This window comes from Trachypithecus francoisi, unplaced genomic scaffold, assembly GCF_009764315.1.
Source record: "Trachypithecus francoisi isolate TF-2019V2 unplaced genomic scaffold, Tfra_2.0 Lachesis_group16, whole genome shotgun sequence".
NCBI classification, from domain to species: Eukaryota; Metazoa; Chordata; class Mammalia; order Primates; family Cercopithecidae; genus Trachypithecus; species Trachypithecus francoisi.
The window spans coordinates 95,088,467-95,112,965 of record NW_022681461.1 but is presented as its reverse complement, the minus strand read 5'-3'; the positions used below and the strand labels follow the sequence as shown (position 1 = coordinate 95,112,965).

The 24,499-nt window shown below is 59.1% G+C and overlaps 1 protein-coding gene across 9 annotated transcripts in view; it reads right to left on the bottom strand.

The window, feature by feature from the left end:
- The window catches only part of EXD3 (exonuclease 3'-5' domain containing 3), a 118,278-nt gene that overhangs the window by 70,815 nt on the left and 22,964 nt on the right, over window positions 1–24,499 (bottom strand). For 7 of the 9 annotated variants that reach the window (XR_004443687.1, XR_004443686.1, XM_033238380.1 and 4 more), the window contains exons 2-3: window positions 16,205–16,306; window positions 2,964–3,028 (exon numbers count right to left, since the gene is read on the bottom strand). Coding sequence is in view for 7 of the 9 variants with exons in the window: in XM_033238380.1 (XP_033094271.1) it covers window positions 2,964–3,028; window positions 16,205–16,259 (120 nt within the window). In the remaining 2 variants the exon portion in view is untranslated. Of the gene's footprint in view, window positions 1–2,963; window positions 3,029–16,204; window positions 16,307–17,976; window positions 18,009–24,499 lie in introns of those variants that run through there. The other 2 variants (XM_033238377.1, XM_033238379.1) reach the window with 2 other exon arrangements.

The following is a 24,499-nucleotide window of genomic DNA, read 5'->3' as shown; positions in this document are numbered from 1 at the left end:
GGCCGAGGGGAGTGGGGGCGTCTGTGTGACGGGTACGGGGTTTGCAGGTGAGGGGTGACTGGGCCTGGGGCCGAGGGGGGTGGGGGCGTCTGTGTGACGGGTACGGGGTTTGCAGGTGAGGGGTGACTAGGGCCTGGGGCCGAGGGGAGTGGGGGCGTCTGTGTGACGGGTACGGGGTTTGCAGGTGAGGGGTGACTGGGCCTGGGGCCGAGGGGAGTGGGGGCGTCTGTGTGATGGGTACAGGGTTTGCGGCTGAGCGGTGACTGGGCCTGGGGCCGAGGGGAGTGGGGGCGTCTGTGTGATGGGATCGCCGGCCTCTCCTCCCTTCGAGCCCCTCACTGGTCTTCACTCCTCATTACTGATCCCCTCAGCTACAAAGAGCCCCCTGCTGTGCATGGAAAAAACAACGTGAGCCTCCCCACCCCAACCCCCTCTGGGCGTCCCCCCAATCCCTCCTGCCAGTATCCCCCGTCCTCCCCAACCCCCTCTGGGCGTCCCCTTGGTCCCCCCATCCATTATCCCCCCTCCTCCCCAACCTCTCTCTGGGCGTCCCCCCAATCCCCCCGCTGGTATCCCCCCACCCCAACCCCCTCCAGGCATCCCCCCCAATCCCACCCGCCAGTATCCCTCTTCCCCGCTGCTGGCTGGCATCCCCTGCACTGAGCTGTTGGCTCCACTCACAGCTTCAGTGGTGGGGGTGGGGGGGTCCCATGGGCTCAGCAGTACCAGAAGGCCCCCTGAGGGACCACCCTGTTAGAACAGGACAACTTTGGGAAGCCGAGGCAGGCAGATTGCTTGAGGTCAAGAGTTCAAGATTAGCCTGGCCAACATGGCAAAACCCTGTCTCTACTAGAAAAACAAAAATAGCCAGGCGTGGTGTTGCACACCTGTAATCCCAGCTACTTAGGAGGTTGAGGCAAGAGAATCACTTGAATCTGGGAGGCGGAGGTTACAGTGAGCCGAGATCACGCCACTGCACTCCAGTCTGGGTGACAGAGCAAGACTCTGTCTCACAAAAAAAACAAAAACAAAAAGACAGGACTGCCCCATCACAGGCTGCTGGGCAGTGGGGCTGGGTAGGGTCCAGTGAACCAGGGGAGCCCCACTCTGGGACTGCGTCTACTCCAGGCCCTAGCCCTGTTCCAGCCCTGCCTCCTCCTCCTGCCCCTCTCCCAGATTGCTCTCACCCGCCCAGCATGCTGGCTCCCCTCTCATTTTAGAGGAACACCCACAGCCCTCCCAGACCACCAACAGTCCTATTTCCCCCCTTTATACTGCAGACTGCCCCAAGGAGTTCTCCAAAATCCTGGTCTCCCTCTCCCTCCTGTGGGGGCACCTGGTGACTATGCCACCATATGGCGGTCTCCAGGACCTCCACGTGCAGCCAGCTCTAGGTTTGGGCTTCTCTTCAGCACCCAGGACCCCCAAGGACCCCATCTTCAAGGTTCCTGGCCCGCCCAGGGCCCCGGGCAGGTGGCATTTGCCAGCTTGCTGGAACCTGGGAATGTGATGGAGGTGCCAGGAGGAGGTGAGAGCACAAGGAGGAGGCGAGGGCGCGGGGAGGAGGTGAGGGCACAGAAGGGCAGTAAGAGCACAAGGAGGAGGTGAGAGCGTGAGAAGGAGGTGACAGCGCGAGGAGGAGGTGAGAGTGCGAGGAGGAGGTGAGAGCCCGAGGAGGAGGCGAGGGCGTGGGGAGGCGGCGAGGGCGCGCGGGGGCGGTGAGAGCCCGAGGAGGAGGCGAGGGCGTGGGGAGGCGGCGAGGGCACGGGGAGGCGGCGAGGGCGCGCAGGGGCGGTGAGAGCGTGAGGAGGAGGCGAGGGCGTGGGGAGGCAGCGAGGGCGCGGGGAGGCGGCGAGGGCACAGGCACAGGTTCCTCCTGACGATGAAATGCACGACGGCCTCATGACTGTCAGCGGGGCCTGAAGCAGTTTGCAGTCCTGTCTGTGTAGAAACAAGCACTGCTCAAAGGAGACGCCAGCATGAACGTCAGGACATAGGGAGGAAAGGACGGTGGAATCCCACAACTCAGACACGTCGGGGGGCGGAGGGTGGGACCTGGGGAGGCTCACACCACACACACAGCTGCCAGAGAGCGAGGGAGACTGAGCGTCACAGACGAAGGTCCCAAAAGAGAGCCTGGAAACGGAACAGAGGGAAATCTCAAAGGCAAGGACAGAGATTCACACGCTGGAGGCCCAAGAAGCCACCAAGCTGACGGACAAACAAAAGCTGGCAGAGGCGGGTGCAGGAGGGCGGCAGACGCAGGAGCAGGCAGCGCCAGGGCTGGGGTTGGAGGGCATCCCCTGGGCCTGCAGGGGTGACCTCGGGTCAGGGGATGTGGCACTCAGGAGTTGGGCTGGGGTCGGAGGGCGTCCCCTGAACCTGCAGGAGCAACCTCGGGCCAGCAGACGCGGCACTCAGGACTTGGTAGCCTCCTGTGCACAGGCCATTGCCACAAAGGAACCGGAATCCGCGTCTGCCCCCACGGGTGGCCGGCCCTCCCTCTGCAGCCTCTCCCCCAGCCTCTCCCACCCAGCCTCCTGCCCTGCTCAAGTCCCACCCCTTCCTAAGGCCTCCCTGTCCTGGACACCTGGACACCTGCCCCAGTGGCCACCCCGGGCCTGGGTGCCCTGGCAGTGGCAGGACGGGGCCTCAGGCCTGGCAGTGCTGGTGACAGCTGTGTCCCTGCAGATGAGTGGACCCTGTACCTCCCAGAGGTGACCTCAGAGGAGCTGCTGGGGCCAGGCAGGGCCTTTAGCACCCTGGGGCCTTGAAGAAGACCACCCCCTGCCCCACACAGGCCACCTGGATGTAGTCTGGGGCAGCCACTGCCACAGGACCTTGTGGCCGTGGGGAGCTGTGCAGCTTCCCGAACAGGGAGGCCTCCTGTTAGGCCAGTCTCTGCCCAACAGTCAGTTCTGCCAGCTGTGACTCGGCCCCCCATGACAGCCACGTCCACTCACCTGCTGCCGCTCCCGCGTGGACCACAGGGTCTGCAGGGCCTGTAGGAGCAGGAGGGGGTCCCGGCCTGTGGAGACAAGATAACAGCCGTGGGAGGGGCAGGTGCAGGAACTGCTGCATAGCCAGCCGGGAAGTCATTCCCACTGACCCACAACGCCTGGGGCTCCTCTGGACCTGGGGGCCGGGAGCCCTCCCCCACCTCTGTCTGGTACACACATACCCGCCAGGTGCGGCGGCACCCACTCTGGCCCAGGCTCACCCCTGTCCCTTCCCTGTGGCCCATAGCCACCCAACCAGCTGAGTCTGCCCGGCAGCACTTCCACGCTCAGCCCTGGGAGCTGGGTCTCATCTTTCAGCTGCAGTCACAGAGCAGCCCTCGTGGGCCTGAGCCTCTACCTCTTCCACCCGGTGCCCCGGGCAACCTCATCAACATCTTCTCGCCCAAACCCTGCACCACAGTCCTGGCACCATGAGGACCCCAAGCCCCTGCCCTCTTTAGGTCTCGGTCCCCGGCCCTCCTGCACCGCCCCCTCCCTCCAGCCCCGCCTGGGAGGCCCCCACCTCACTGTGCAAGCTCTGCAGCAAAAGTGCTGACTGAAGATGCTGGCCCACAGACAGAGCCACCAGAGTGAGACCCGAGGGAGGTTTCCAGACAGAACCTGGGGGCTGCATGGCTTGGCCTGGAGGCCGGTGGTGCCCTAACCCCACCCAGGGGAGCGGGGACCCAGCCGGGTCTGGTCATGTGGTGGGGTCGGGGTCGGAGGCCGGGGAGGGGCGGCTGCCAGCAGGGACTCCACAGGGGAGGCCTGGGGGCAGGAGCCTGGGTGGATTCTGCAGTGAACTCCCCCCGGACCTGGGGGTCATGGAAGCTGCCAGGTCCCCCTGGAGGGCAGGACGGGAACAGGGAAGGCCCCGTGTTAATGCGAGGGAGGCTGAGGACTCACGTGAGATCAGATCGGATCCCAGCAGCTGGATTTTGCCACACACGCCAGAGGAGCGTGCGGGATGGGGGTCACCCGGGAGAGCCAGGCTGACAACTCGATAGCCCAAGGGTGTGATTCAGCCCAGCACCGGAATGGAGGAGAGAACCACGAGGCCCTTTCGGTAGACACAGAGCAAGTGTTCCAAAATTCAGTTCAGCTCACGATTTAAGAAGTAACTCGCCCTGAACTGGGTAAAAGCCACGCGCGAGTGTGAGACGTGGTGCTCAGGGCAGCGTGTGAGGATGCCACAGCCCGGCCTGGAGCTGTCCCACGCAGGTGGCATCCAATGCAGAAGGGAAACAGAAACATTAGGATCCATCAACAACGTGATTATGCAGAAAGCCACGAAGGATCAAAACTACGCTGTTAGAATTAACCAATGGGTTCGGCATCAATGCTCAGCACAAGCCAAAGTGAGAAAATCAGCAACAAACAGAAATGGTCATTTCAAAAATCACTTAGAACAGCATCAGCAATGTCAGATTTCCCGGGATAAATCTAACAAAAGCAGCTCATGCAAAACAAAACCCAGTCGGCTGTCATCCCAGCACTTTGGGAGGCCGAGGCGGGTGGATCATTTGAGGTCAGGAGTTCGAGACCAGCTTGGCCAATGTGGTGAGACACCATCTCCACTACAAAATATAAAAATTAGCTGGGCGTGGTGGTAGGCGCCTGTAATCCCAGCTACTCGGGATTGCCTCGGTTGAGGCAGGAGAATGGCGTGAACCTGGGAGGCGGAGCTTGCAGTGAGCAGAGATCTCACCACTGCACTCCAGCCTGGACGACAGAGCGAGACTCCATCTCAAACAAACAAACAAACAAACAAAAAACCCATAAAACATTGTGGGCGCCCGGGCTCCACCACTGCGGCTCTGCAGCCACCTGGGCCTGGATGGCATGGGGCCAGTGTTCCCATCTGCACTCAGAACCGTCCCACCATCGCACACAGTGTCCCAGACACAGAGGCTGAGAACACCCAAATGTCCACTGTAGGAGGACGGAGCAAGTGGATCAGCTCCGGGATGATGCCCAGGTGGGCAGGACGTACCCCACCACGTGGCCATGGCAGGCAGTGACTGGCCCTACATTCTGGGTGCTGGGCATGGCTGGGCATGGCTGGGGAATAGGGCCTGGTGGGGCTGGGCAGGGCCGGGCAGAGTATGCTGTGGTGTGTTCACGATCATGTGCCAAGCCCGCATCGTGTGTTCTGCGTTCCTTCCTATATGTGGGCTGTACTTCACAATAAACAAAACAGACTTTTATTTTATGTTATTTAATATTTTATTTAGAGATGGAGTCTCACTCTATTGCCCAGGCTGGAGTGCAGTGGAGTGATCTCGGCTCACTGCAACCTCCGCCTCCTGAGTTCAAGTGCTTCTCCTGCCTCAGCCTCCTGAGCAGCTGGGATTACAGGCGCTGGCCACCACCACACCCGGCTAATTTTTGTATTTTCAGTAGAGATGGGTTTTTACCATGTTGGCCAGGCTGGTCTCAAACTCCTGAGCTCAATTGATCCGTCCACCTCAGCCTCCCAAAGTCCTGGGATGACAGGCGTGAGCCACCACGCCCAGCCCAGATTTTCTTTTAAAGCAGAGCTTCAGATGCGTGAGATGAGAAAGTTCTGCAGGTGGATGGTGATCGTGGCTCTGCAGCCACGTGAATGCACTTAATGTCACTGAATGTACACAGGAAAGTGGTTAAAATGGTAAATTTCATGTTATGTGTATTTCACGTTTTTAAAGGCAGATGAAGCTGGGTGCAGTGGCTCACACCTGTCATCCCAGCACGTTGGGAGGCTGAGGGGGGTAGTTTGCTTGAGCCCTGGAGTTTGAGACCAGCCTGGGCAATACAGCAAGACCCCATCTCTACCCAAATACATAAATAAAAGTAGCTGGGTATGGTGGCGCGCCTGAGGTCCCAGCCACTCGGGAGGCTGGGGTGGGAGCATGGCTGGAGCCTGGGAGGTTGAGGCTGCAGTGAACCCCGATTGTGCCACTGCCCTCCAGCCTGGGGGACAGAGTGAGAACCTGTCAATCAGTCCATCTTTCAATAAGCAGGGTGTCCTTAGTATTCTCTTTAAGTTTTACCAAATTGAGATCCGCCTTTCCAGGTGGGAAGCTGGTGATATCAGCCCTCTCCCCTCCCCAGTCAGTGCTGCTGGTCTTCACCCCTGCTCAGGTCCTGCTGGTTCTGCCCTCCAGGAGGGCAGGGTCTGCCCAGGGTCTCCCCTCCCACCTCCCACTGACCTGGGCCACTCCGGCTTCCCAGGGGCCTCCCTGCCTCCACACTGTGCCCACAGACAACGCCCAGCCCCATAGCACAGCACAGCACAGCCCTAGGATCCTACAGAAACATGGGGCAGGCCACTGTGGCCCCCTGGCCTTGAAAGTCAAAGCCAGGGCCCACCACACCCTCCCAGCTTCCATCCTCCAAGTGACCCGGACCCTGCCCCTTGGGCCTGAGGCTGCTTCCTGAGCACCTAGTAGCCTGCCCGGGAGCCCCCTCAGCACCCCTGCTCTGTGCTTGGCCCCCGGCCCCTCCTCTCTGCCTGGCCCCTCAGCGCCCCTGCTCTGTGCTTGGCCCCCAGCCACTGCTCCCTGCCTGGCACCTGGCCCCTGCTCTGTGCTTGGCCCCCAGTCACTGCTCCCTGCCTGGCACCTGGCCCCTGCCCTTCTGCCCCCGTCACTTCACTGTGGCCTTGACACTGAGTCCCAGGGCAGTGACCGCCTGGGTCTCCTTCCAGGCCACGGCCGGTGCACGATGGACACTTCACGGTGCCCGCCCCGGCCGTTCCAGGGCCAGCCGTGCACACCTGGTGCTCACAGCCCATGCGACTGGGGAGCCCCGAGTCTCTCAGGCCAGAGCTGGAGGGACCTGCGGCAGGTGTAGCCGGACAAGTCTCTGCCATGCCGGGCTCGGACACGGCCATGCTGACACTCATCTCACACAATCGCTGGCTTCCTGTTCGTACAACAGAAGAAAAACAGGATGTCCAGGGGCGGCTTCTGTCTGAACGAAGAAGACAAGCGAGCTCTGTGAGCTCCGGGGCTCAGCAGTGAGAGGACAGGGTGCCTGGGAGGGACCTGGGGGACACACTCCGCTCAGTACACAGCACCCCACGCACCCCAACTCAGGGATACCACGCAGGGGCATGGGGTCCGAGAAAGGTGGGTGGGGCCTGGAGCTGACACCGAGGGACCTCCCAGACCCGCTGTCTGGCCCCAGAAGCCCCAGCCAGCCCTCCCTGAGGTCGCCTCCTCCTGCGGTGGCTTCTGGAGGCCTTTGGTCCCCAGCGTGGACGTTCGGCCGGAGCTCTGCGGGTGGACTCTGGCCCCCACCTCCACACCCAGGCCCAAGTTCACTGAGTTCACCAAGTTCCTCAGCGGCGCACCGATGCCTGGGACCTGCAGACAGGCAGGTCTGGGACGCTGAGACAGATGGCCCTGGCCAGGAGGCTGACCCCTGACCCCAGACCAGTCTCCTGGAAGCGTGTGGGTTGGGGCAGAGCGGGGCAGCTGTGTATCAGGACACATAAAAGAAACTCAAGCTCAAGAATAAAAGTCCCACAATGACCCGAACGTGGATTCACATTCAAGAGCTGGGCCACTTCTCCCTGGAGGGCTGAATCGTGGCCGCTGCCCAGCACCGGTGCCCGGTGCCCGCACTGGCTTCCCCCCCAGCTACCCTCCCCAAAACGTGCCTGGGAGGTCTCAGGAACTCTGTGGGGTCGGCCTGAGGGTGCCCAGGCAGAGGCGGCCAGGACGGCTCCACCACCTGTCCCCAGGGCAGTTCCCCAGCCGACACCCCTGTGCCGGCCAACAGGAGGACGGATGGTTGCGGGAACACAGGACGGGCAGAACACAGGGACGCCACTTCCTCCAAATGGCACCCAGCTAATGGGGCTGCCTTCGCCTTGAGACACAGACGCACTCCAGGAAACTGTGGGCTGCGGAGTGGATGGCACCAAAGGCTCTGTTATTCCCGACACTACCATAAAGCGGGGGTGAGAAACACACGGGGCTTTTTATCCACAGGGTTGGGGGCACAGAAGCACCAGGAACTGAGGCCGACCCCAGCAGCAGACGCCGGGCAGCGGATGCTGGGCAGTGGACGCCAGCAGTGGATGTCAGGCAGTGGATGCTGGCAGGGGACACCCGGCCTCTGGGCAGGAAGTCTGTGACACGTGGTCTTCACAACGACCCCGAGTGGGTCTCTCCCACGGCCGGCTCTCCTCTTGGGGCCTGGGTCACAAAGCTCACACGGCTCGTCTCCAAGGCTGTCCCACACCTGCCAGCAGCATCAGACCCCGCAGCACTGAGCACAGAAGAGCCCGGCCGCCCAGACCAGACCCCACGTGCTGTGGCGACCTGCATGCCCACGGGTCCGGGCACCTGCTATCAGCGCCCCACCTGGGTCAGTCCTCTGACCGCCCACGGACAGCAGAAAGGGCCAGCCCATGGCCTCAGCTCCCCTCAGAGACCCCACGGCACCTCCCACAGGCACGTCCTGAGAGGCCATACCCACCCGACACGCGCTGGGGTCTCCGTCCTTCTGCCGCGAGTCTGTGTCCTGGTGGCCTTCTGGCCTCCGGCGGCAGCTGAGACGGGGCCACCCCCTCCAGCCCAACTGTCTCTGGTCTCAGATTCCACCCACATCTGCCTGTGCTCAGCTGCAGGCAGGGCGAAGGATATGGTAAGGACGGAGACAGCAGCGAGAGCCCAAGCCTGGCGGGCAGTGTGTGCCTCCACCTCGGCCCACCGCAGAGGACCGCCCGTGTCCGGGGAGTGAGGTGAAGGGGCTCCCAGAGGTCCCTCATCTGGAACGGAGGCCCTCACTCTATCAACATGGCGGCCTGCAACCCCAGCACAGCACCGTCTCTCATGGGTCACGGGTCCTTCACTCTCAGTCCCACTCACTTGCCTCATCCATGAAGCCGAGGGCCTTGGAGACAGAACTGACCCAGCCTCAGCCCAGGCTGCCTCTGGCTGGGAAGGCGGGATGAGGGGGAGAGCCCACCGTTCGCTACTGTGGACCCCACAGGGAGGCAGAGAGGGAAAGGGCGGTACCAGCCCAGGGGGCATGAGGTGGACGCCACTCAGAGACAGACAGTGAAGACATGGAGGTGCTGGGACACTCGGAGCGAGAGGGACAGAGAGGGACAGTGAGGGACAGAGAGGGGCAGTGAGGCCGGTGAGGAGCTGGGACGCTCGGAGCCAGGTGGACGCCACACAGAGAAGGACAGAGAGATCCCCAAATTTCATTCTGCAACCACAGGTCAGAAAATCTGCTGAAAAAAAGATCCTAACTACAATAGAAATCTTGGAAGATGAAATGCTAATTTTTAAAAAGTAACAGACCGGGCGCGGTGGCTCACGCCTGTAATCCCAGCACTTTGGGAGGCCAAGGCAGGCAGATCACTTGAGGTCAGGCGTTCGAGACCAGCCTGGCCAACATGACAAAACCCCATCTCTACTAAAAATACGAAAATTACCCAAGCATGGTGGCGGGTGCCTGTAATCCCAGCTACTCAGGAGGCTGAGGCAGGAGAATTGCTTGAGCCTGGGAGGTGGAGGTTGTAGTGAGCCAAGGTCGTGCCACTGCACTCCAGCCTGGGCAACAGAGTGAGACTCTCAAAAAAAAAAAAAAAAAAAAAGGCCGGGCGCGGTGGCTCAAGCCTGTAATCCCAGCACTTTGGGAGGCCGAGACAGGTGGATCACAAGGTCAGGAGATCGAGACCATCCTGGCTAACACAGTGAAACCTCGTCTCTACTAAAAAATACAAAAACTAGCCGGGAGAGGTGGCGGGCGCCTGTAGTCCCAGCTACTCGGGAGGCTGAGGCAGGAGAATGGCGTAAATCCGGGAGGCGGAGCTTGCAGTGAGCTGAGATCTGGCCACTGCACTCCAGCCCGGGCAACAGAGCGAGACTCCGCCTCAAAAAAAAAAAAAAAAAAAGCCAGGCGTGGTGGCTCACGCCTGTAATTCCAGCACTTTGGGAGGCCGAGGCGGGCAGATCATAAGGTCAAGAGATCGAGATCATCCTGGCTAACACAGTGAAACCCTGTCTCTACTAAAAATAAAAAAAATTAGCCGGGCGTGGTGGCGGGCGCCTGTAGTTCCAGCTACTCAGGAGGCTGAGGCAGGAGAATGGCGTGAACCCGGAGGGCAGAGGTTGCAGTGAGCCAAGATCATGCCACTGCAGTCCAGCCTGGGTGACAGAGCAAGATTCTGTCTCAAAAAAAAAAAAAAAAAAGTAAATAAAAAAAATTACACAAATAAATAAAAACTAAAAAGAGAACAGTATGTTCTGGGTGGTTTTACATAAATTAACTCCTTCAATATTCACACAGAAACGAGGCCCACTATTGGTGCTAGAATCATCATTCAGATGAGAAAACAGAGAGGTTAGGGAGCGGGGCCCGGTCACACAGTGAGGATGAACCTTCTCTACTGGCAGGTGTGGGAGGGCGTTTTCACGGTTTTATGAGGCCAGCTGTGACCTCCCTCTTGTCTCCCTCATGTCACCCTGATGTCACAGCCCAAGGTTTGGCTCTGCAGCCTTGGGGGCTGAGAAAGAGCCACCCCCACTGCCAGCTGGGCCGGGGCAGGCGCCGGGGCAGGCCAGCTCAGCCTCCTTTAGTGGAGCCAAGCAGAGAAAGGCCCAGGAGCCTCCTGGCCAGCTCAAGGCCAGTGGACACTGAGGGTAGGCAGTGAGGACACAGTGAGGATGGCCAAGAGGCTGCCAAAAAGTGCCTGTGACCTAGTCGTGGGACTGGGACAAGCCCGTCCCCAGGGTCCTGGAGGCGGATCTGGTGCCCACAGCTCTGGGGCACCCGTGGTGGGGCAGGGGCGGCCTGCTCAGCGTGGAGAAGGGTAGGGCGGCCTCGGCAGCTTCTCCTTCCCCTCCTCCCAGCAGGGCCTTGACCACCGCCCTTCCTCAAGCGTCCCCACGTCCACCCACAGGCACAGCCCACCAGTGAGGCCTCTGAGAGGGAGGCGTCTCCAGGAACCTGCACGTTCAGTGTGCATTACGAGAGTGGCACGCGCTCATCACGGAGCTTCATAGGAAAAGCGGCCTCTCCTGTGGGCCTTGCCCTGTTCACCGCTGTGTCTACACTGGGCGGGTGCTGAGGAGCCCCTGTCTGGAGCGTGGACACCAGATGTGAAGCTGGCCATGTCCCCAGCCCCAGGCACCCCAGCAGGCCAAGCTGTAGCACAGGGGCCTCCTCTGGGAAGCCAGGGTAGCCTCCGCCTTGGAGGCTCCCATTGTTCGGAGCCCAGCAAGACAGGGAGGAGCGGCGGATGTGGAGGGAAAGGGAACCCAGGCCGGCAGGCTTCCTGGAGCTGCTGCATCTGCCAGAGGGCAGACCTCCCCGCCCCCACCCCACCGCCTGCCAGCCCTGGTGCTGAGCCACAGTTTAATGCCGTCTGTGGGACTCTGAATTTCCCAGAGAAGGCTCAAGCGCTGCCTGGAAACCCCCGAACCAGGTGGATGTGGGCAACGTGGCCTTTCTGACCTCAACTGCGCCTGCTCATGCAAAAGCTGAAGTTTTTTTTTTTTTTTTTTTTGAGATGGAGTCTCGCTCTGTCCCCCAGGCTGCAGTGCAGTGGCACAATCTCAGCTCACTGTAACCTCTGCCTCCTGGGTTCAAGCAATTCTTCTGCCTCAGTCTCCCAAGTAGCTGGGACTACAGGCACCCACCACGACGTCCGGCTAATTTTTGTATTTTTAGTAGAGATGGAGTTTCACCATGTTGGCCAGGATGGTCTCGATCTTCTGACCTCGTGATCCGCCCACCTCGGCCCCTTAACGTGCTGGGATTACAGGCGTGAGCCACCGTGCCCAGCCAAGGCTGAAGTTTTAGGAGGAATCTGTGATCACCGTGGACATTCGGATGGAGAATGTTTCTTGGCCTCGGGGGACGGAGAGAGGAACAGGAGCTCAGCCCCTTTTCCGGCCCCCTGATGACGCCTCCTGACCCAGCGTGGGAGGGCCTCTCCAGAGGTGGCCACGCGGACGCTCCTCCAATGACCCGGACCAGGCACTCTACCTAAAAGGACAAACCCAGGCCTGGCTGTTTTCAGGGACAGGGTCCCAGGGGCCACAGACACAGGTGTCCTGCTCGGTGACCAGGGTGGCACGGACAGGTGTCCAGGCAGCGAGGCTGGGCCAGCACAGGGGCCAGGACACCTCCCGGGAAGATGCTGATCCAGAGCCTGAGTAGAGGAGCCCGCTGGGGAGGGCTGAGCTGGGGCCTCTTGTGGGGCTGGCCTTGTTGACAGAGGTAGACACTGACCACATACGGGCAGGTGCCTAAAGCGGCACAGGAAGGATGGGGGGATGTGGCCATTCCAGGAAGCGCCAGCCTGTTCCAGAGAGCGCCGAGGCTGTTCCAGGGGGTGCCGTGTCTGTTCCGGGGAGCACTAGGCTGTTCTAGGGACCACTCAGGCTGTTCTAGGGGGTGCTGTGTCTGCTCCAGGGGGCACCATGTCTGTTCCAGGGGGCGCCGAGGCTATTCCAGGGGGCGCCGTGTCTGTTCTGGGGGGGCTGTGTCTGTTCCAGGAAGCACCAGGCTGCTCCACGGAGCACCAACGCTGTTCCAGGGGGGCACCGAGGCTGTGCCAGGGGGCACCATGTCGGCTCCAGGGGGCACTGAGGCTGTTCCAGGGGGCACCATGTCGGCTCCAGGGGGCACCGAGGCTGTTCCAGGGGGCACCATGTCGGCTCCAGGGGGCACCGAGGCTGTTCCAGGGGGAGCTGTGCCTGTCTGGGGGGCCGTGTCTGTCCCAGGGAGCCCCGAGACTGTTTCAGGGGGCACGGTGTCTGCTCCAGGGAGCACCGAGACTGTTTCAGGGGGCACGATGTCTGTCCCAGGGAGCACCGAGACTGTTTCAGGGGGCACCAGGCTGTTCCAGGGAGCACCGAGACTGTTTCAGGGGGCACGGTGTCTGTTCCAGGGAGCACCGAGACTGTTTCAGGGGACACGGTGTCTGTCCCAGGGAGCACCGAGACTGTTTCAGGGGGCACGGTGTCTATTCCAGGGAGCACCGAGACTGTTTCAGGGGGCACCAGGCTGTTCCAGGGAGCACCGAGACTGTTTCAGGGGGCACAGTGTCTGTCCCAGGGAGCACCGAGACTGTTTCAGGGGGCACCAGGCTGTTCCAGGGAGCACCGAGACTGTTTCAGGGGGCACGGTGTCTGTTCCAGGGAGCACCAAGGCTGTTCCAGGGGGCGCTGTGTCTGCTCTGTGGGGGGGCCTGTCTGTTCCAGGGAGCATCAGGTTGTTCCCGGGACCACCACGATGTTCCAAGGAACAGCAAGACTGCTCCAGGGGTGCCGTGTCTGTTCCAGGGAGCACCAAGGCTGTTCCGGGGGCACCGTGTCTGCTCCGGGGGCGCCGTGTCTGCTCCAGGGGGCGCCGAGGCTATTCCAGGGGGCGCCGTGTCTGTTCTGGGGGGCTGTGTCTGTTCCAGGAAGCACCAGGCTGCTCCACGGAGCACCAACGCTGTTCCAGGGGGCACCGAGGCTGTGCCAGGGGGCACCATGTCGGCTCCAGGGGGCACTGAGGCTGTTCCAGGGGGCACCATGTCGGCTCCAGGGGGCACCGAGGCTGTTCCAGGGGGCACCATGTCGGCTCCAGGGGGCACCGAGGCTGTTCCAGGGGGAGCTGTGCCTGTTCTGGGGGGCCGTGTCTGTCCCAGGGAGCCCCGAGACTGTTTCAGGGGGCACGGTGTCTGCTCCAGGGAGCACCGAGACTGTTTCAGGGGGCACGATGTCTGTCCCAGGGAGCACCGAGACTGTTTCAGGGGGCACCAGGCTGTCCCAGGGAGCACCGAGACTGTTTCAGGGGGCACGGTGTCTGTTCCAGGGAGCACCGAGACTGTTTCAGGGGACACGGTGTCTGTCCCAGGGAGCACCGAGACTGTTTCAGGGGGCACGGTGTCTATTCCAGGGAGCACCGAGACTGTTTCAGGGGGCACCAGGCTGTTCCAGGGAGCACCGAGACTGTTTCAGGGGCACAGTGTCTGTCCCAGGGAGCACCGAGACTGTTTCAGGGGGCACCAGGCTGTTCCAGGGAGCACCGAGACTGTTTCAGGGGGCACGGTGTCTGTTCCAGGGAGCACCAAGGCTGTTCCAGGGGCGCTGTGTCTGCTCTGTGGGGGGCCTGTCTGTTCCAGGGAGCATCAGGTTGTTCCCGGACCACCACGATGTTCCAAGGAACAGCAAGACTGCTCCAGGGGTGCCGTGTCTGTTCCAGGGAGCACCAAGGCTGTTCCGGGGGCACCGTGTCTGCTCCGGGGCGCCGTGTCTGCTCCAGGGGGCGCCGAGGCTGTTCCAGGGGGTGCCGAGGCTGTTCCAGGGGGCGCCGAGGCTGTTCCAGGGGGTGCCGTGTCTGTTCTGGGGGGGCCGTATCTGTTCCAGGGAGCACTAGGCTGTTCCAGAGGGCGCCGAGGCTGTTCCGGGGGCGCCTTGTCTGTTCTGGGGAGGGGGGGCATGTCTGTTCCAGGGAGGGCCATTAGTGTTCCAGGGGGCACTGAGGCTGTTCCAGGGACCCTGCTAGCTGGGTGTTGCACTTTGAAGACATTCCCCTCTGCTTAGGTGGAGAAAAGGCTGTAGAAGCCCTTGGGTACCTGTGCAGGGAGAGTCAGCTCTGTGCTGAGGCAAAGCCAGGGTCTCATGCGCTCACCGGCCCCGAGGGTGGTCTCCAGGGCAGGTAACAGGGCCTCATCCCACACAGGTGCAGGCCCGGGGCCCACAGATGGCCTCGGAGGAGGTGGTGGATGAACGGAAGGGTGAGGGGGTCTGGGCCCATCCCGAGAGGGACAGGTGTGTGGTCAGGGCCCCACAGGACAGTCAGGGTTGTGCCTGCTGAGGGGTCACATCCACACCAACCCCCGCCCAGCTCAGAGGCGGCCCCTCCCCCAGGATGCAGTGACCTGAATACATCAGGGAAGGCGACATGCCTGGAGGTGCCCCCACAGCCCTCAGTACCCACTGGGAACACAGAAGAGGAAGGCAGAGAGGAAGTCCCTGGAGTGGTCTGAGGCCCAAGGAGGCAGCTGCATGGGATAGGGAAACTGAGGCAGAGAGCCTCGGCTGCTGCCTCGTGGGAGCGGGGCTTTCACAGGGGAGAGGGCCATGGCCCTGCCCCATGGAGGGGTTGCCAGGCAGGGCATGTGTAGGGTGGGCCTGGGCAGAGGCCAGGGGGCGGTGAGTGAAAAGGCAGTAAACCCACAACAAACTGGGGGTCCGCAGCCCAGGGTGAGGTGGCCGGGCCAGGGCCTTACAGCTCTCACTGCTGTTTACAAGGACTGCAGGGTGAGGGACATGAAGGGGTCCCGGGCCCCCCTTGCCACGCCCTGCCCGCAAAGACAGGGCCCTGGACAGCTCCCATGGGGGCCGAGCCCCTCCCAGGAGGCTTCCCGCCCCGGCCTGTCCCCGGCACAGAGAGCAGTCTGAGGCTCGGGCTGACACCCCAGGCACTAGGCAGCCTCCACTCCTTCCCAGCCACCGTCTCCCGAACCCTGGCCCAGTCTTCAACTTGCAGGGTCTTGATTTGTAGGAACAGGAGGGAGGGAGGCTGTTTATCTTCAGCACTGAACCTGCCGGGGCAGCTGAGCTGAGCGGGAATGCAGCCTCCCTGGCTCTGCCCACAGGGGAAAGCGCCTTTCACCTTCCCGCTGGCTCTGCCCACAGGGGAAGGCGCCTCTCATTTCTCTTTTTTAACCTGAAAAAGCTGCTGGGAGGGCAGATGTTTTTCTTAACTCCAAGGGATGAAAAAAGGCTCAGTTTAAAAAACTAGGAACACTGAAGGCCACCACGGAACCGCCCGAGACCCAAGAGGCTGTGGGTTCCCTGAACCCCGGGAGGCGGCGCTGAGCATCCAAGGGGGTTTCGGGCCCTCTGCCCGGCACCCTGAGGGACAGAGGGGACCAGAGCTCCCACCTCTGCGACCAGCCCTGAGCGGCTGCACGATCCCTGCCACCTCCCCCGGATCCTGTCACAGGCCTGGCGCTAGGCCACCCACGCTGGGGCCCAAGGAGGCGGCCTGTCTTGAAGGCCGAGGACAGCAAGGTCACAGTGGAGCCTCCGGACTCACAGGGTCCCAAGCTGTGGACACTGTAGAGAGGCCCGCAGCTAGGGGCCAGCAGCCTGGCCCTCGTCACTGAGTGCAGAGTGGGTACCACCACCCACCGTGCACCCCCACGCACCTCCCCCGACAGCCCCAGGGAGACTCAGCACCATCAGGCTCAGACTCACCCGTGCAGCGGCGCTCACCAATGGCGGGGTCACCGGTGGGCTCTCCTGGGTCCATCCTCAGGGCCGGGCCGAGGACGCTGGCAGACAGCTAGGAACGAGGATCTGCAGAAACAATCAGGTGGGACCCCTGAATGAAGAGCCCCCTCCAACAGGCAGCCCGTGGAGCCCAAGGAGGCGGGACCTGGTGCCTGGGGCCCCCAGTCACTGAGCACAGCAGGCAGCTCCACACTCCTTTCCCAGCTGGGGTGACGGCTGCCAAGTTTGGACCCTGCATCCAGTTCCCCGCCACACCGTCCCAGCTTTCAGCAGGGAGGGCAGGGGATGGGAGGGCCCCGGGGGGGCACAGTAGACAAACCCTCACAGGCGGGCAGAGGGGCCTGTTCTTGAGGACAGCATGACTCCCCTTGCCACAGCCGCCTCAGGCTGTGTGTCCTGCCCCTGAGGGAGCCACACGAGAGAGAGGCGCTGTCCTCCAGAGGGCAAGGGCGCCTGCAGGACCAGGGACCTGGGAGCGACGCCCTCAAAGCCGACCCAGCACACGGCTCCGTTAGAATCTAGGCGGCCGCTGACGGTTCTCATCCCAGGCAGACCTCAGCCTCCCTCAAAGAGTTTTTTTTTCCTTTTTTTTTTCTTTTTGAGACAGAGTCTCCCTGTGATGCCCAGGCTAGAGTGCAGTGGGGCGATCTCGGTTCACTGCAACCTCTGCCTCCTGGGTTCAAGCAATTCTCCTGCCTCAGTCTCCCGAGTCTCTGGATTACAGGCATGCGCCATCACGCCCGGCTAATTTTTGTATTTCTAGTGGAGACAGGGTTTCACCATGTTGGTCAGGCTGGTCTCGAACTCCTGACCTCAGGTGATCCGCCTGCCTCAGCCTCCTGAAGTGCTGGGACTACAGGTGTGAGACACTGCACCCAGCCCCTGGGAGTGTTTTTGATGCAAAACCCTTGTTTAGACTTACGAGGTTACCCTTTTTCTTCAATCTGCTTACGCAAGGCTGCATAAAAAGGCTTTCTTCGGGCACGGTGGCTCAAGTCTCGCTCTGTCGCCCAGGCTGGAGTGCAGTGGCGCAATCTCGGCTCACTGCAAGCTCCACCTCCCGGGTTCAAGCCATTCTCCTGCCTCAGCCTCCCGAGTAGCTGGGACTACAGGTGCCCACCACCACGCCCGGCTAACTGCATAAAAAGGCTTTCTTCAGGCGTGGTGGCTCAAGCCTGTAATCTCAGCACTTTGGGAGGCCGAGACGGGCAGATCACGAGGTCAGGAGATAGAGACCATCCTGGCCAACACATTGAAACCCCGTCTCAGGCCGGGCGCGGTGGCTCAAGCCTGTAATCCCAGCACTTTGGGAGGCCGAGACGGGCGGATCACGAGGTCAGGAGATCGAGACCATCCTGGCTAACACGGTGAAACCCCGTCTCTACTAAAAAATAGAAAAAACTAGCCGGGCGAGGTGGCAGGCGCCTGTAGTCCCAGCTACTCGGAGGCTGAGGCAGGAGAATGGCGTAAACCCGGGAGGCGGAGCTTGCAGTGAGCTGAGATCCGGCCACTGCACTCCAGCCCGGAGACAGAGCGAGACTCCGTCTCAAAAAAAAAAAAAAAAAAGAAACCCCGTCTCGGCCGGGCGCGGTGGCTCAAGCCTGTAATCCCAGCACTTTGGGAGGCCGAGACGGGCGGATCACGAGGTCAGGAGATCGAGATCATCCCGGCTAACACGGTGAAACCCCGTCTCTACTAAAAAATACAAAAATCTAGCCGGGCGACGTGGCAGGCGCCTGTAGTCCCAGCTACTCAGGAGGCTGAGGCAGGAGAATGGCGTAAACCCGGGAGGCGGAGCTTGCAGTGAGCTGAGATCCGGCCACAGCACTCCAGCCTGGGCGACAGAGTGAGACTCTGTCTCAAAAAAAAAGAAACCCCGTCTCTACTAAAAATATAAAAATCAGCCGGGCCTGGTGGCGAATGCCTGTAGTCCCAGCTACTCGGAAGGCTGAGGCAGGAGAATGGCGTGAACCCAGGAGGCAGAGCTTGCAGTGAGCCGAGATCGCGCCACTGCACTCCAGCCTGGGCAACAGAGCGAGACTCTGTCTCAAAAAAAAAAAAAAAAAGAAAAAAGGCTTTCTTCGAGTGTATAGCTTTAGTTTGAATCACACACAGCAGTTACACAAAGCTCAGCACGAGAACTCCGAATCCTAACACAGGCGGGCAGGAGAGAGCTGCGCGGCCCTCCCCCCGGCAGCCCTCACAGCGGCCATTCCCGGGAGACAGACATTCCCGGGGAGACCGACCTGTGTGTGTCTCAGTCACAGGCGGCATGGTCACGTCTTGGCCTTCAGTTTTACACGTTATCAACCAGCTCTTGAGAATCTGTCTTACCTGTGGGCCAACACACACCCCTAAACACACAACAACACAACCTCCTGAACAAAGTTACATGGACATTGTCTGTGGACTCAGGACAGACAGAGGCTGATCGTAGCCACATCAACACCATTCCCAGCCGTGTCATGTGGAGGGTTAGGATGGCTTTTCCTTTCTCACATGGGCTGCTCCAGACTCTGCTCTGCCGTGGGGGAGGGACTGCTACTCTCCCACTGCAAACGACGTAAACCCAGATGATACACCTTAGGAAACCAGTTTATGGACAACAGGCAGTGTGAGGCTGCGTTTCCCTACAGCAGAGCCGTGCCCAAGGCGGCCCCAGGACAGCTGCTCCCCACGCTGGAGCCCAGGCTGGGCACAGAGTCCCACCATGCCGAGGGGGCCGCTGGGGGCCACACACCGGCAGGAGGGGCTGCTGGGACAGCGAGTGTGGGGGCAGGAGGACCCCCAAGCCTCCCAGGACCCACGGCCCCAAGGCGGAGAATACAGTGGAGATACCAGAGGCCACACAGCACCTGACACACTGCAGTCCAGCCCAGCCCAGAGGAAGGACCACATCAAAACACAACCAGGACCAGAAGAGCTACAGTCGAAGACCACGCTGAGAGGAAGGCCTGCTCCAGAGCCTCCCACCAGATCCAGACCAAGCCTGTGAAAGCTAGAGGAGGACGGCCTCTGGGTGGGGGGTCGAGTCCCATCCAGACCCAACTTAGGAGGGTTGAGAAAGGCCCTGGGCTCTCTGAAGAGCCCAGGACAAAATGTCAAGACACAACCCCACGTTCAAGGGACTCAGCTAGAAGCTGAACAGCCCACAGGAGCAAAACACAATGCTCTTCAGAGGACGATACCTCAATCCAGAGTTTCCACAATGGATAATTCACAAAACTCAGTGCATAATAAAAACCACAAGACTGAAAAAGAAACAAGAAAATCTGACCCACAAACAAGCAGAATAACACAAAAAACAGAGAACAGAAAGCAGCTTTGAGGAAGGCCTCAGCGTTATTGGTGTTGGCAAAGACTTTAACACAATGATTGCAACTGTGTTCATGGAATGAACAGAAAACATGTTCAAAAAGTTCAAGGAGGCCAGGTGCAATTTGGGAGGCTGGGGTGGGAGGATCGCTTGAGCCCAGGAGTTCGAGACCATTCTAGGCAACACGGTAAAACTCCGTACAAAAAAACTAAAAAGTAGCCGGGTGTGGTGGCTCATGCCTGTGGTTCCAGCTACTCAGGGAGCTGAGGCAGAAGAGTCGCTTGAGCCCCAGAGATCAAGGCTGCAGTGAGCCGAGATCACACCACTGCCTTCCAATCTGGGTGACAGAGCGAGACCCTGTCTCAAGAAAACCCCAAAAAACCATGAATAAAATTTTCAAAAATATGGATTTAATGAGTAAAAGGAGAGAGAGAAATGAAGATGATGTGAAACTACATAAAAGAACTAAATGGAAACTCTGCAATAAAAAGTGTAATCACTGAAATGTGTTTGACTCACTGACTGTGCTTGACAGCCGACAGATGGCAGATGAGTCGGTGAATCTGAAAACAGATCAAGGACCAGATTGAAAGAACGAGGGGGAAATGAACTGTGGCTCCACGGCCCACAGCCAAGCGTCCTCTGTTCCCCTGGTGAATGGCCCCCTCTGCAGCACTGCACACCTGGCTGTGCAGTTCACACACTTCGTGGAGACAGCCATTCCCCAGCCTCTGCCTGCCTCCATGTGGATGGCTGCACTGAAGCCCTGCTCGCCCGGAACTCCCTTCCCTCTTGTTCCCTGTGCTCCCCGAAGGTCACTCCTAGTTCTACGGGAGCACATTTTCCGGGCGCATCTCAGGCAGAACCGCAAGGGAGGAGCACTGAGTAGCCCTTTGCTTGTCTGAGAATGTCCCCATGACACAGGTGCACCCACGTCCCCAAGACACACAGGCACCCACGTCCCCAAGACACACAGGCAACCACATCCCCAAGACACACAACCACATCCCTGTGACACACAGGCAACCACATCCCCGTGACACACAAGCAACCGCGTCCCCAAGACACACAACCACATCCCCATGACACACAGGCAACCACGTCCGCAAGACACACAAGCAATCACATCCCCAAGACACACAACCACATCCCTGTGACACACAGGCAACCACATCCCCGTGACACACAAGCAACCGCATTCCCAAGACACACAACCACGTCCCCATGACACACAAGCAAACGCGTCCCTAAGACACACAACCACGTGCCCGAGACACACAGGCAACCACGTCCCCATGACACACAGGCAACCACATCCCCAAGACACACAGGCAACCACATCCCCGAGACACACAGGCAACCACGTCCCCAAGACACACAACCACGTCCCTGTGACACACAAGCAACCACGTCCCCATGGCACACAGGCAACCATGTCCCTGTCACACACGTACACCGTCCCCGTGACACGCATGCAACATCCTAACACGTGCGCACCTACATCCCCATGATACACGTAGACTCCGTGACATGTAGGCACCAACATCCCTGTGACACACACGCATCTATGTCCCGTGACACACACACACCACAGCTCCACTGGAAGCCTGGCTATGCGTGGCTGTGAGGCAGGGGTCATTCTCCTGACGGTCATGGTAATGCCCCTCTGCTGTCTTCTAGCCTCAGGGGTTGCTGAGAAATCTGATGCCCCCTGACTCAAGTGCCAGCATCTTCTGGGGAGGCCCCGGGGCCGTGGCCAGATCCCAGCAGGATGGATGTGGCGTGGTCCCCTGGGGGCTCCTGCTGTTTAGAACTTACACTTCCTGGGACTAATTCTGTCTTCTCATCTTTCCTCCTCTGCCTTTTTGGGAGATTTCCTGAACTTTATTTTGCAACCCTCTCATTGAATGGTTCATTTCTGCTATCACAAATTTGATCATATCCACGAGTTCTGCTTTTTTGAAGCTTTTTCTGAGGGTCTCCTCTCTTATTCCTGGCTTCTCCTCCTACCTCCGTTATTAGTTCATTTTCATGCTGCTGATAAAGACATACCTGAAAGTGGGAACAAAAAGAGGTTTAATTGGACTTATAGTTCCACATGGCTGGAAAGGCTTCAAAATCATGGTGGGAGGCAAAAGGCACTTCTTACACGGTGGCAGCAAGAGAAAATGAGGGCCAGGTCCAGTGGCTCACTCCTGTAATGTCAGCACTTTGGAAGGCTGAGTCGGGCAGATCACCTGAGGTCAGGAGTTCATGACTAGCCTGGCCAACATGGTGAAACCCTGTCTTCAATACAAATACAAAAAGCAGCCAGTCACGGTGGCTCACGCCTGTAATCCCAGCACTTTGGGAGGCCAAGGTGGGCAGATCACGAGGTTAGAAGATCGAGACCATCCTGGCTAACACAGTGAAACCCTGTCACTAACTCCAGCCCAGGCCATAGAGCGAGACTCTGTCTCAAAAAAAAAACAAAAACAAAAGTAGCCAGGCATGGTGGCAGTGCCTCCCAGCTACTCGGGAGGCAGGAGAATCACTTGAACCCAGGAACAGGGGTTGCAGTGAGCTGAGATCATGCCACTGCACTCCAGCCTGGGTGAGAGAGCAGAACTCCATCTCAAAAAAACAGACAGAGAAAATGAGGAAGAAGCAAAAGCGGAAACCCCTGACAAACCCATCAGATCCCATGAGACTTACTCACTATCACAAGAAAAGAAAGGGAAAAGCTGGCCCCCATGATTCAATTCCCTCCCACTGGGTCCCTCCCGCAACACGTGGGAATTCTGGGAGATACAATTCGAGCTGAGATTTGGGTGGGGACCTGGCCAAACTGTATCATTCCACTCCTGGCCCCTCCAAATCTCACGTCCTCACATTTCAAAACCAATCATGCCTTCCCAACAGTCCCATAAAGTCTCAACTTATTTCAGCATTAACCCAAAAGTCCACAGTCCAAAGTCTAATCTGAGACAAGGCAAGTCCCTTCCACTTATGAGCCTGTAAAATCAAAAGCAAGCTAGTTACTTCCTAGATACAACGCGGGTACAGGTATTCGGTAAATTCCGTTCTGGTCTGGGTGCGGTGGCTCATTCCTGTAATTCCAGCACTTTGGGAGGCTGAGGCGGGCAGATCACCTGAGGTCGGGAGTTTGAGACCAGCTTTACCAACATGGAGAAACCCCATCTCTACTAAAAATACAAAATTAGCCGGGTGTGGTACACGCCTGTAATCCCAGCTACTTGGGAGGCGGAGGCTTGAGAATTGCTTGAATCTGGGAGGCAGAGGTTGCGGTGAGCCAAGATTGTGCCATTGCACTCCAGCCTGGGCAACAAGAACGAAACTCCATCTCAAAAAAAAAAAAAAAAAAAAAAAAACACCAAAAAACCTGTTCCACATGGGAGAAATTGGACAAAACCAAGGGGTTACAGGGCCCAAGCAAGTCTGAAATCCAGCAGAGCAGTCAAATTTTAAAGCTCCAAAATGAACTCCCTTGTCTCCAGTTCTCGCATCCAGGTCATGCTGATGCAAGAGGTGGGTTTCCATGGTCTTGGGCAGCTCTGCCCCTGTGGCTCTGCAGGGTACAGCCTCCCTCCCAGCTGCTTTCATGGGCTGGTGTTGAGCGTCTGCTGCTTTTCCAGGCACACGGTGCAGACTGTCAGTGGATCTACCATTCTGGCATCTGGATGACAATGGCCTTCTTCTCACAGCTCCACTAGGCAGTGTCCCAGTAGAGACGCTGTGTGGGGACTCCCACCCATTTCCCTTTTTTTTAAGATGGTGTCTCGCTGTTGCCAGGCTGGAGCGCAGTGGCGCGATCTCAGCTCACTGCAAGCTCTACCTCCCAGGTTCACACCATTCTCCTGCCTCAGCCTCCCGAGTAGCTGGGACTACAGGTGCCCGCCACCACACCCAACTAAATTTTTTTGTATTTTTAGTAGAGACGGGATTTCATCATGTTAGCCAGGATGATCTTGATCTCCTGACCTTGTGATCTGCCTGCCTTGGCCTCCCAAAGTGCTGGGATTACAGGCGTGAGCCACCGCATCCAGCCCCCACCCATTTCCTTTCTGTACTCCCCTAGCAGAGGTTCTCCATGAGGGCCCCACCCCTGCAGCAAACTTTTGCCTGGACATTTAGGCATTTCCATACATCTTGTGAAATTTAGGCAAAGGTTCCCAAACCTCAATTCCTGACTTCTGTGGATCCACCGGCTCAACACCACGTGGAAGCTGCCAAGGCTTGGGGCTTCCACCTTCTGAAGCCACAGCCTGAGTTCTATGTTGGCCCCTTTCAGCCATGGCTGGAGTGGCTGGGACACAGGGTACCAAGTCCCTAGACTGCACACAGCACAGAGACCCCGGGCCTGGCCCACAAAACCACTTTTTCCTCCTGGGCCTCCAGGCCTGTGATGGGAAGGGCTGTCATGAAGGTCTCTGACATGACCTGGAGACATTTTCCCCACGGTCTTGGGGATGAACATTAGCCTCCTTGCTACTTATGCAAATTTCTGCAGCCGGCTTGAATTTCTCCTCAAAAAATTGCTTATTCTTTTCTACTGCATCATCATCAGGTTAAACATTTTCTGAATTTTTATGCTGTTTCCCTTTTTAAACAGAATGCTTTTGTTTTGTTTCGTTTTTGAGATGGAGTCTTGCTCTATCACCAGGCTGGAATGCAATGGTGTGGTCTCGGCTCACTGCAACCTCTGCCTCCCTGGTTCAAGTGATACTCCTGCTTCAGCCTCCCGAGTAGCTGGGATTACAGGTGTGTGCCACCATGCCCGGCTAATTTTTGTCTTTTTAGTAGAGACGTGGTTTCATCATATTGGTCAGGTTGGTCCTGAATTCCTGACCTCGTGATCCGTCCGCCTCAGCCTCCCAAAATGTTGGGATTACAAGTGAGAGCCATTGCGCCTAGTCCCAGAATGCTTTTAACAGCATCCAAGT